This window comes from Carassius carassius, chromosome 17 (assembly GCF_963082965.1).
Source record: "Carassius carassius chromosome 17, fCarCar2.1, whole genome shotgun sequence".
Classification (NCBI taxonomy): Eukaryota; Metazoa; Chordata; class Actinopteri; order Cypriniformes; family Cyprinidae; genus Carassius; species Carassius carassius.
The window spans coordinates 25941593-25953627 of NC_081771.1; the positions used below are offsets into that span (position 1 = coordinate 25941593).

The window sequence follows — 12035 nt, forward strand, 5'->3', positions numbered from 1 at the left end:
ATGTGGCTGAAGTTGGATATGTAATCATTGTTATTGTGAGGATGATCATAATAAAAGGAACAAGTATTATTTAATTGATTTTACTAGTGGTTGCTTATAATGGTGTTCTGTATGCATATGAACAAGCATGGTGATGACTGCAGCAAAATAGAAAACATTTCAAACAGGCAGCACTGAAATCCTTCAGTCGAGGTCTTCATCAACCCCTCATCCATAAGCTCAAAGTTCCACTATAATAAATGTTTGCTTTCTACGATGTCTTTGTTATATCCTGCTCCGTTCACTGTTTCCATGGCAACCCAATGCAATTTTGTGCACAATGAGGCCATTATCTAACACAATAGAGTCATTTTCTCAAAGTACAGCTTTCACTGCATCCTGGTGGCTGATTTATATCGGTCTCTCTCGTAATCTCCCTCGTTGGCTTTCTTCATTCTCTGTCTGATTTTCAGCTGCTTCAGTCGGTTCTTGTCCACCTGTCTCTTCGCCAGAATAAAGCCAATGATTCCAGCAGGCAGGCCGATCATCCTAGAGGAAAACATCTCGGTGTCAGTGGCCTGAAACACTTTTCACTACTGGTTTATTCTGGCAGTACTTACCATGCATATCCAACTTTCATCAGAGGATTTTTGGCCTTTCTTTTGGGGATGTACTCAGGCCTGTTATCTTCCTCCTCCTCCTCCTCCTCTTCATCTATCTTTTGTTTGCTGGTCTTGTTTTCAGGTTCTGGTGCTTTCTGGTTGTTCGTAACTTTTGGAGACTCTGTCTTGGTGATGGTTTGTAAAGCGTAATGTCCGCAGTGTAGAGCTCTGCCGTGCAAAACATTGTCCTGCAGTCTGGGACGAGCAACGCTTTGCTCATAGCGAGATCCAATCCATAATGTCCTATTTGATAACTTATACAAACCTGAACAAAAATGTGAAAAATGTTAAACTGTGTGACCTACTAAATCACATATAGAGTGTTTTGTGAACATTTATGAAATTAAAAGGAATGCTATGCTATTAAGAAAGTAGAGTTGTCTGTATGCAGAGGAAGTGTCTGCTCAGGTTAGTAGGTATGCTTAGTAATGCAGGTTAGCGTTAAGAATCAAGTGGGCACAGATGATGTCAGCGGTTGAATTATGGGTTAGGGATGGAAGGCTTTTAGGTAATGGGGCCAGTTTATCATCTGCAACGCAGGCTAGCACTTATCATTCTTCCCATTCATTCAACACCAACTGATTCAATCAGGAGCCAAACACCATTGCTGTGTGCACATCAATGTACACCATTAATGTTCGGAGACACACAACGGTTTACTTTGCTTTGGCTTCGTTTGGAGTTGAATTCTTTCTAAAATGTAAGTTTCTACATTAAAAGTGTAATTAAGATGCATTAAGCCATATTACAATTCTGGTATTTCAGAACTGGTTCTTTCCCCAAATGTAAGACCTCTTGAAATCATAATTAAGACTTTCCTGTACAATTTAAGACTTTTTAAGGCCTTACGTTTGATACAACTAAATTTAAGACTTTTTATTAAGACCCGCGGAAACCCTGTTATTTACTCTTCCCAGAGTTCTCATTAGCTATATTTATCTTGAACGGCTCTTTGCATACAGTTAAATGCAAGTAACGTTACAGTAAATTAATGCTAAGTTACATGAATCTCCTCTGTGCCTGCCAAGCTATCATTTGGTAATGCACCAGTAATTTAAATTAGTAGCGGTGGTTTAAAATATTTAATTAGTAAGGTAAAAATGTACAGTCAACTTATTGAGATGTATCATGTTTATAAAGCAAATTATTCAATCTTATGTTCACACGTTTATCTACCTTGCAAAGTCGACCTCATCAGGTTCCTACAGTGCGCCGCCATCTTTGTTGTGTAAGGAAGAGAAGCACGTTCACGTGACACTATGACGATTTTTTCATTTGTGAAAACCCCTTTTTAAGTTTTAAAAGGTTACTTATCTATAATTTAAAAAATTTCGAAATTAATGTTCTGTAAATACATTTTTCCAACAACAAAAAACTAAATGAAGTTTAGCCAAAATTAGCAATTTTTTTAGTTTGTATTTTTATTAATATATTGATATTATTCCAAGGTATTTGAAGGAGCAATTTCTACTGACAACTGACTAAGAACATAAGTGATCTCATTTGTTTTAAACATTACATGTTTTTCAGCAAATAAACATGTTATTATTTATTGCATAATGAACACAACTTATAATAGAATTACACTTTGACAGCACTTAACAAAACATGATAAACTATATATGCAAGACACTTTATGCATGACCATTTCTAACATCCTAAAATGTTCTAAAGCATTAGAATAATAATAATAAAAAAAAACATATTTACAAAGAATTGTTTTTTTTTTTTGCAAGGTCACAAATCCTCATAAAAATGAGAATGGTTATAACCATCCTTACGAAGCAATGCAAAAACATTGTGGGGAAAAAGCTCAAAATTTACAAAAAGAGAAGGGACTGAAGAGGCACACCACCACTTTCAGAATGCCATCTCTAATAAAATCCCTTACACTTTGAGTGAATACAGCAGAAAATGTCAAGGTCAAAAAGTTTAGTCATCAAAAGTGTAGTTGGGGTTGACCACCAGCGTAACGTCTTCCTCCTGGGATTCTGTTCCACTGGACTCCGCTGATCCTTTCAGCCCAGACTGTGTCAGCTCAATCAAAATATAATCCTGATGAAGAGAACAGTCAATACATATTATGTTAGAACACTTCATGCAGTCTCTACACAACATATAGCTTACACAGATTTAAATCAAATGAAAATGTTTCCTTACATAGTGAACCAGTCTGTAGATAATTTTCTCTATCATTGCCTTCTTATTGATGAGTTCCATTTCTGAATCTATCTCGGATTCGATTTCCTTCAGATACCAGTTCACTACTTCACTCTTCTTAAGCGCAGTCTCGTCCTCGGCTAGGAGAAATGGCACAATGCAAATTAGATTCTTGCGGGCTGTGTTGTGTTGTCTGAGCTTGTCATGTTGTAGTTTGTGTTAAAAGTGGATAATAATTGCTGATATTACAGTTTGTTATGACTTGTACAGAGTGCTCACCTTCCTCAGCGTGACGCAGATGTAGCACTAACAGGTTAGAAATACGTTTATACTCTGCAAATGACAGTCGCAGTGAGGGTTTGGCGCTTTCACCATTGACCCCGTGACCGTTAATACCATTTGTATGCTCGTGACCATTCACTTCTCCATTAACATCTCCATTAACACCGTTAGGTGCATCGTGGCCTAAAAACAGCAAGAAAACAAGTACGGTTAAAACAGTCATACTTTTTGACTCTACGGCCCCCTTTTGCCCAAAACAATATTCAAATCTAGGCTTATATGTACATGTCATTAAAAATCTGTACGACTTTCTTTCTTCTGTGGAATGCAAAAGAAGGTATTTTTAAAAATGTTGATAACAAAACATTCAATTTCAGTTCCCAAATTTCTTCAAAATATATTTTGTGTTTCACAGAAGAATGTACATCATACAGGTTTGGATCAACATTAGGGTGAGTAAAAGATGAAAGACTTTTCATTTTTGGGTGCACTATACCTTTAAGAAAGAATAATATGCCTAAACTTGAAGACATATTGGGGCCCCCAGTTAGAAGCATGTTGTACTAGACTCAGATTTATCAAAATAACTATATTTAGAGGCTGAATGAAGTGTTTACACGTCTAGAAACCGAGAATGGCTTTACCATTCATCTGATTGTCATCTCCTTCCTCCTCCATGGCCTCCTCTTCCTCCTGGTCCAGATTAATATCAGGAGTCTCAACCCGAATAATAGACTTGTTCAGCAGCCTGAAAGCCTCTTTGACATGCTTTGGCTGAACCTAAAAGATAGAAACAATAAAACAGAATTAAGGAATAATTGGTGACAGACTGTTGAATTATTGAAAAATAACGCACACCCTAGGTGGTAATGTGTGCCTCTCAGTTGTGTTCAGCAGCAGCGTCTCTTAGTAAAACTTTATATTAAACTGCTTTAAAAACAGTGATGTTACCATCTTACACGTAAGAAATGTCTTGTAGCTTTACATTTGCAGAAAAGTCAACTGTGGGGCAATACTGATAAGAAGTTTCTACTTTTCTCTGGGTGTCTGTACAGTACAGCATGCCTTCCATTGATAACAGGTAATTCAATTGGAAAACGATGGAAATTGTCTGTAACTTTTAACCTATTAAAGGATAGTCATACTTGTTTGCTTAGTTTTTGGTTCATTTTCTTTTATAGGCTGAAAGGACCTTTGTACGGAGCCCCGCACATGACATGCAAGAAAAAATAAATAAATTGTGCGCACGATTTACTAATTCGTGCCCTCAGTGTACTAAAACGTGCACATGATTACTATTGCGTTCCCTCGATTTGATAAATTGTGCTCACAATTTCTAAATCGAGTGAACAAAATAGTAAATCGAGGGAACGCAAAAATAATCGTGTGCACGTTTTAGTACATTGAGGGAACGAATTAGTAAATCGTGCGCACAATTTAGCCTGATATTTTTTCCTGCATGTCATGTGTGGGGCTTCGTACCTTTGAAATAACTGAAATCATTTAGTGAATAGATATGGTTTTTTAATGCTGTCGACAGACCTGGAATTATTCAATAGCTCATCACAATAAACTAACTAATACTGATATTTATTTAAGAGATTAGCTAACTTAAATCATTTCAGAATTCTCTTTTTTTTTATATACACACCTCATCACAACAGTGCATCCTTGCCATGCTCTCAGAAAGACGAATCAGGCTTTCCAGCTGCCGTACTGTGATCCTCCAAGCTGATTTAGTGACTCCAGAGCCATCCCGCTGTCTCAGTCGTTTGTACTGCTCCACAATGAATTCCTCAGACTCCTTTGAGATCTGATAGCACACACACAGATCGAGACACAGTTAAGAAATACCTTACATCGTGACAATGTAACAGCTTGGAGCCAAATACAAGTTCGTACAAAAATTTTAAACAAAGTGTCCAGGTGAGTAGATCTGAGCCAAATGCAAACAAGGAACCTTTTCGGTTCAAGTCTACCTGAGCTTCTAAATATTTTGTGGCCGTTCACTATTTCAGCCAGTAGGAACATCAGAAAGAATGAAGATGAGTTGTCCTGTCACTCACCTTTGGTTTGAACTGGCGAGCAAACAGCAGGTATCTGCGGATCTCATCTAGACTGTAGACACGCTCGACAGAATTCTCAATTCTGGAGTGGAGATCCACTATACGTCTGGCAATGGCATAATCAGTGACCTGAAATAAAAGACAGAGGCATTTATTAAGAGTCTAACAACATCCTTCTGTGTCTACAATCATCTTCATATGCTGTTGCATTGTTGGTCAGAACACACATACGCATACCTCATTGCAGTCGTCTACCAGGATGAAGAAGAGATCAAAACGTGACATGATGGGTGCCGTCAGGTTGATGTTCTGCTTGAGAGATTTGGATCGGTCATAACGTCCGTTCACTGGGTTTGCTGCAGCCAAGATGGACGTGCGAGCATTCAGAGTGGCCTACAATTTGACAAAATTAGTCTTTTATGGTACAAGTATAAAATATCTTTTATACAGGGGTGTGCAATGAACTGGTAGATAAAACTGGTCTATTGCACTTACACTGACACTGCAGTGTTGCATTGTCAAAACAGTCAAATATTCTCAAAGTTAAATAAATTAAAATAAAATAAATTGCCCCTCTTGGTCATTATTTATGTAAACAGTTGGTTAGGTCTTAATTTATTGTTAACAGCTAGAAAAAAACAGATGTGTAAGTATATTAGATTAGTGCATTTAGTCTTAAAGTGACAGCAGCCTAATTTTCTCATCAACCCCAAAAAATGCCTTATTATAGTTCTTTAAATCCAAAGTAGGGCTGCGATGATAAATCGATGCAGAGTCGATTCGATTCGCGATTTTCTGTGGAATTGATTCAAGCTTAGATTTTAACAGCAGATGGCTAGTTTTTATACGCATACTCAAATGCTCATGAAGCATTCAGAATGCTTTATGACGCCAGATTAATGTAAATTACAGCCCACTGTGAACACCCTTGTATTTTGCTTCAACCTTTTTAAATTTTATGAATTTTTATTTTAGGTTCAGTGTGTGTAAGGATTTGGAAACAAGCGGAGTACGGCTGCTTATATAAAGCATGTAGCGCTCAGAATTAGAGCTGAAACAACGAATCGATTTAATCGATAAAAATCGATTATTAAAATAGTTGTCAACTAATTTAGTCATCGATTCGTTGCTAAATAACTTTTATTTGCCGTAAGCGGCTCATTTCGTGCATATTTCAAATCTGCGGTGACCAAAGTGTGGCAGTAATGAGCCACCGGAGGTTTTACTCAGCCAGTACAGCAGGAGAAGTAGCGAATAGCCAATAGCTGGCCTCGTTTTATGTCACGTGCTTCCCGAACAGCGTCTCTGCAGCATTTAGCGGGATGTGGGAGACTGGGAGTACTTTACTTTGAGCCTTCAAAAAAGAAGAGTAACCTGTAATCTCTGCACTACTGAACTGTTTAAGGGGACGTTCACATATAACGCGTCTTTTGGGCGCTCAAGTTCGTTATTTCCAACACCACACCGCATCGAGTTAAAAACAGCTCAACTTTTCAGAATGCTGCAAGCGCATCGCGGGTCATGTGACAAGAACTAACCAATCAGCTTCATCCTTTCCCGTAACAACGTTAAAAGCTCAGCCAAGATGAAAGGAACAGCTGATCATAGTTGTATATGAATTTCCATTTTGAAATAAATTTAGTAGCAGAGCTACTGCAAGCGATTTTTTGAGCTGCAAATCCATTTATCCTTTGCTGAAATTTCCGCGTCTTCAAGGAGAGAGCACGTCATGGTTGCTTAGCAGAGGCAGACGCCTCAGGGGCGCTTCTGCACGAGCGCTTTGGAAAGGAGGAGAAAGCGGCGCGCCTAGCGTTTTCCACGCGTTTTTAGGCGCGATTTGTGAACGGCCCCTAAGACTTTTATTTGTGCAGATTCTCCAGTACAATGTTGTTTGCAAATGTTTAGTCGTAAAAGCTGATAACACTGCTTTTTAACAGTTAACATTTAAAGCTTTACAAACATGTTCTGTGATCAGTTTGTCGTTTAACAGTTCAAAATTCAGTCATGCAGCCTAATTATGACTGAATGAGAGAGGTAAATGTTTAAAGATATTTGAAAGAGGTAAATGTTTAAAGATATTTGAAATGCACTTTTTTTCTAAGTATTCACTGCTCTTTTTCACACAGCAGGTTTTTTGTGTGTGACTGTCCAATTTTTTTTTCTGGACAACCTTCTGATGGATTTTACTTTAAATTGTGAGTTCCATTCAGGTTTCATGCCACTGGCACTTTATTCGAAGGATTGTTTACAATTTCACAGCAAAAGCTATAAAGCTGTTTCCCACTAAATAATAAAATACAATGCACTGCAATTTTATTCTGTTTTATCCTTATTCTTCGTGAAAATATGTTCTGAAAGATTCCTTAATAAGCTTCGTTCGGGATGTTAAACTACTTTAGGAGCTCTAAGGACTGCCATGGTGAAAACATTATTTTAAATCTCCTTTTGAAATTTGCTAGAGTATGGGTCAGTGTTCTGATTGCAGAAGAGTTCGACAAAGGATTACTAACACAATAAAACAACTCCAGGTATATTTTTGATTAGGATATGACAGTGCAAAATGGTTAAAATCTCTTAAAAATCTATGCTGAAGGATAAAGACCATTTATTAATAATTTACTTGGGGAAAAAATGGGAAAAACTAAAATATAAGTACATAAACCGATTAATCGAAAAAATAATCGACAGATTAATCGATTATCAAAATAATCGTTAGTTGCAGCCCTACTCAGAATCGACTCGAGAAAGAATCGCGGTGCATTCTGGAAATCTCAGAATCGATGCTGAATCATTTCTCAATTCACGATGCATCAATTTTTTATTTTCCCAGGCCTAATCCAAACTGTTAGTAAAAATATATCCCAAATGCACTGATGATAGTTTAAGCTAATATGTAACCTATAAATCTGCATTTTAATCTTTGACTCTCACCTTGACCCCTGCTTTGGTGATGGAGATGGTCTGTTGCTCCATAGCCTCATGGATGGCTACTTGGTCTCTCGTTTCCATCTTATCAAACTCATCAATGCAGCAAACCCCCTATGGACAACAATGTCAAATCAATAGGGATTTAAATTTATGCATTTAGCAGGCGCTTTTATCCAAAGCATTGCATTCAGGCTATCAATTTTTCCTAACATGTGTTCCCTGGGATTCAAACCCCCAACCTTGCGCTTGCTAACACAATGCTTGACCACTTGAGCTACAGGAACACAAAGGATTTCAGTGACTCAGATGTACATGGACTTTACAAAAATCATTTGTAAAGATAACTCACATTGTCAGCCAACATGAGTGCTCCGGCTTCAATGACAAACTCGTGTGACTCCTCATCTCTCACAACAGCGGCTGTGAGACCCGCCGCGCTGGAGGCTTTACCGCTGGTGTAGACCGCACGGGGACAGAACTCCTCAACATGTCTGAAAAACAGCCAAACCGGGAGAATTAATACATTATTACACACAAATCAAAAGAAAATGGAAAAAAACTCTTTACAAGATGAACAAGTCTTACTTAAGGAACTGGCTCTTGGCTGTGCTGGGATCTCCAACGATGCAGACGTTGATGTCTCCTCTCAGAGATGTGCCCTCCATGGTGGTTTTAGGAACCCCTCCAAACAACATGAGCAGAATCCCCCGCTTTACCTCATCATTACCTGACAACAACAGATTTCATATCAGAAATAATTGAACTGCATCATACAATGTAAATAAATCTTTAGTCAAGATGACCTAAAATCTAAATCTATTTCGATGACTAAATCAACACAACTACATTTGGTTACACCGCTAATGGTTATTTCAAAGGACAGATCAAGGGGTTTCAAAGGGTAAGTTTCCCCAAAAATGATCGGTTACTCATCCTCATGTCATTCCAAACCCATAACATCTCTGTTCATCCTTGCAAATAAAGACTTTCATAAAAAGTTTACAAAGAGAAATCCACACAAATCAAGCGATTTCATCCAAGTCTTATGAAGAGACACATATAGACATTGATCAATGGGTAACTGATGACTTTTCATTTTAGGATTAACTATTAATTCAAGGTAACAACTGCAAGTTTTCACTTTTTTACAATGTTTATTTATCTGCATTATATCGGCCAAACCGCTCTCCTGTCACTGGCCACTTAACACGAATATATGAATTCATTTTGTTAGCATCAATTTGTGTTTGTGCCCAACATATCAAAGTTTAAAGTGTCTAACCATGAATTGTAGGGAAGAGACTGGTGCAGAGGTTGTGGTAGAGGTTTTTATCTTGACTCATCTCAAACACCTTCTCCCACTCCTGTACCGTCATCTGTTTCTTGATACTCTCCGCTGTCTGCTCCTCATCCCGGATCTCCTTACCACCAAACTACAAACAGAGACAGCCCATTAAAATAATCTGGAATAACAGAAACGAGGCCTCCATGCCTACATCGGGCTTGACTCTTACTCTGGGATTGGTGGGGGCTACGTGGCACGCCAAGAAAGCAAGTTTGTAGGAAAGTTCTCTAACACCCAGCGCTTTGAGCCCACGGAGACCCTCATTCTCGTAACCTTGCACCCCAGCTGTACGAGAGCTGGTCTCAGAACGCACACCTGAAACAAACACAATTAATAGTCAGACGTACAACCGCTGTATGAACATCAGTGACGGCTGACTGGATGAGAGGTGTGTACCTGGTGTGGACAGCTGGGCTACATCTGGCACAACAATGAGGGAACCAATGAAGTCACATTTATCACCAGCCTGTGCCGACTCCACAGCCTCGGCCCGCAGAATCACCTCCATACTACGAGGTATGCAGCCCCGTGGCAGCTCAGCCTGTGTCTCCTGGATACGCACCTGGAATCAAAGCAAGTAAAATGTCAAAATGCATTAACAACTCTTTAAGAACAGTACAGCAGTCGAGAATGGCACAGGGCTAGTATGATGAAGTCTCAACTGAATAGGAATGATTGTAAAAATAACATTCTAGAATGATATGGTTTTCTTCCCGTCGTACCTTCTGGAAGTCAATGAATTTGGATTTGTTTGTATCCAGGAGAAATCGTCTACGGTTGTTGCACACAGGGTTGCGGCAAATGCTTGGCTGAGTGTATTTAAACTGCTGCTCCACGTCTTTTATCACTCCCTGACAGTCCAAACACAGGAAGGTGCCGCTCACCAGCTCAGGGTGAACCGGGTGAGTACGGACAACCTGAGCACTGATGCGCACAAGTGAGCCAACCTTCATCATTAACAGTTCTCGGATCCTGCAGGAGCCCAGAACAGGAGCACATAAGTTAAGAAGGCATTTGTTCAAAATAACAAGCAATTGATCAATCATTTTGTAAGATATACAGTATTTTCGTTTTAAATGATTCATTAGTCACACTGTCTTCAAAATTATCTTTACTTGTGTCTGGTTGGTAGATCCTGGAAGGCCACATAGAATTCCTTTGAGATTGGAACTTCTCCATGATCCCGAGCAAAATTACGCACAGCACGACACAGGTAGGGGTAAAGTCTAAAACAAAACAACAACAAGAAAAGTTTTACTTTGTACACGCAGATGAAAACAATGTTTTAGCAGTTAAATAAAGCAGCTTTTTGTACTTATATTTTTTTTGTGAAGTGACATTCAGCCAAGTATGGTGACCCATACTCAGAATTTGTGCTCTGCATTTAACCCATCCGAAGTGCACACACACAGAGCAGTGAACACACACACACACTGTGAACACACACCCGGAGCAGTGGGCAGCCATTTATGCTGCGGCGCCCGGGGAGCAGTTGGGGGTTCGGTGCCTTGCTCAAGGGCACCTAAGTCGTGGTATTGAGGGTGGTGTTTAAATGGTAAGATGAATATAGCAAAGTATATGGTGACTAAATTAAAAAGCAATGTATGAAACAATTTACAATATATATATATATATATATATATATATATATATATATATATAGGGATTTTTTTCACACCTGTAGAACTCTTCCTGGATGGCGGTTGCTAGTTCTTGATTAAAGCCCTCCAGGTCGGTGAAACTGACCACGAGTGTGTTTCTCTCCGGCCGGATCAACTCCTCTGCGTCCCGCAGGTACTTCACTTCTCCATCACTGTTCTGAAACCTGCGGAGCGGTACACAACAATATAGTGTACAATTATGAGTACGACCAAAATGTCTACAAATCACACGAAAAACATATTTTTTATACATTATAGCTAAAGATAATATATGTTCACGTGCACGGGTGTAATGTTCATGCGAACATATTATTTCTACAATTCCATATAAATATATTTGTAGTTTAACATGAAATCTTACGACTAATGTAAGTGTACAAGCGTGCAATGTTTCATAGGAAATATTGTAATTATGCTAACGTATACGAGTTAACGTTACCCATCGTGAAACTTTCATAATACTGAGGAACAATAAGAAGAACCGCATTTACTCACTCTTCCAAAAAAGCCTGGAATAATTTTTGGCATTTTTCCGCCAGTTCGTCCTTGATCATCTGACCAGCATTCGGATTTGTTCCTTGTTCCACAACATCCATTTTTGTAATTAATTGTTACTACGAAGTTATAACAATAATGTTCTCCCAGTCCCGTCAAACACAAGATGCACACGAGCTGCTTCAGAAGTTTTCGCGCGAAATGCTGTACCATGTGATTATTTTCGCGCCACCAGGATCCAATCAGATTCTCGCTTTTCGCTGCTGCCACAATGGCCAATCATTCTCGAGCTTTCTGTTAGGGGGAGGGCATGGCATCACGTTTAGGTCTGACAGTTTTTTTAAATAAAGATTTAAACAATAGAGAAATGTCAAAAATGTAAAATAGGAAAAATATTTGTTAATATGAAATGATAAAATAGGGGTTACTCTAAACGGGCGAAGCGTAGCGTCTTAGA

At 38.7% G+C, this 12035-nt stretch overlaps 2 protein-coding genes across 2 annotated transcripts; both read right to left on the reverse strand.

Moving 5' to 3' along the window:
- Positions 1 to 64: 64 nt before the first annotated feature.
- On the reverse strand, positions 65 to 1894 carry si:ch73-71c20.5 (DUF4748 domain-containing protein). Its single transcript, XM_059571440.1, has 3 exons — positions 1818 to 1894; positions 600 to 906; positions 65 to 528 (listed from the first exon to the last, which is right to left on the reverse strand). The coding sequence occupies exons 1-3, from the start codon at positions 1858 to 1860 to the stop codon at positions 369 to 371; spliced, it is 510 nt and encodes a 169-aa protein (XP_059427423.1). The 5' UTR covers positions 1861 to 1894; the 3' UTR covers positions 65 to 368.
- A 149-nt stretch (positions 1895 to 2043) lies between these two features.
- Positions 2044 to 11779, reverse strand: mcm6 (minichromosome maintenance complex component 6). The gene is made up of 17 exons (XM_059571441.1): positions 11579 to 11779; positions 11101 to 11247; positions 10538 to 10648; positions 10145 to 10394; positions 9819 to 9984; positions 9592 to 9737; positions 9360 to 9510; positions 8663 to 8804; positions 8427 to 8568; positions 8081 to 8188; positions 5387 to 5542; positions 5150 to 5278; positions 4735 to 4896; positions 3728 to 3863; positions 3081 to 3266; positions 2802 to 2941; positions 2044 to 2696 (listed from the first exon to the last, which is right to left on the reverse strand). Exons 1-17 carry the CDS (start codon positions 11677 to 11679, stop codon positions 2574 to 2576), a joined length of 2496 nt encoding a protein of 831 aa, XP_059427424.1. The 5' UTR covers positions 11680 to 11779; the 3' UTR covers positions 2044 to 2573.
- Positions 11780 to 12035: the final 256 nt, after the last annotated feature.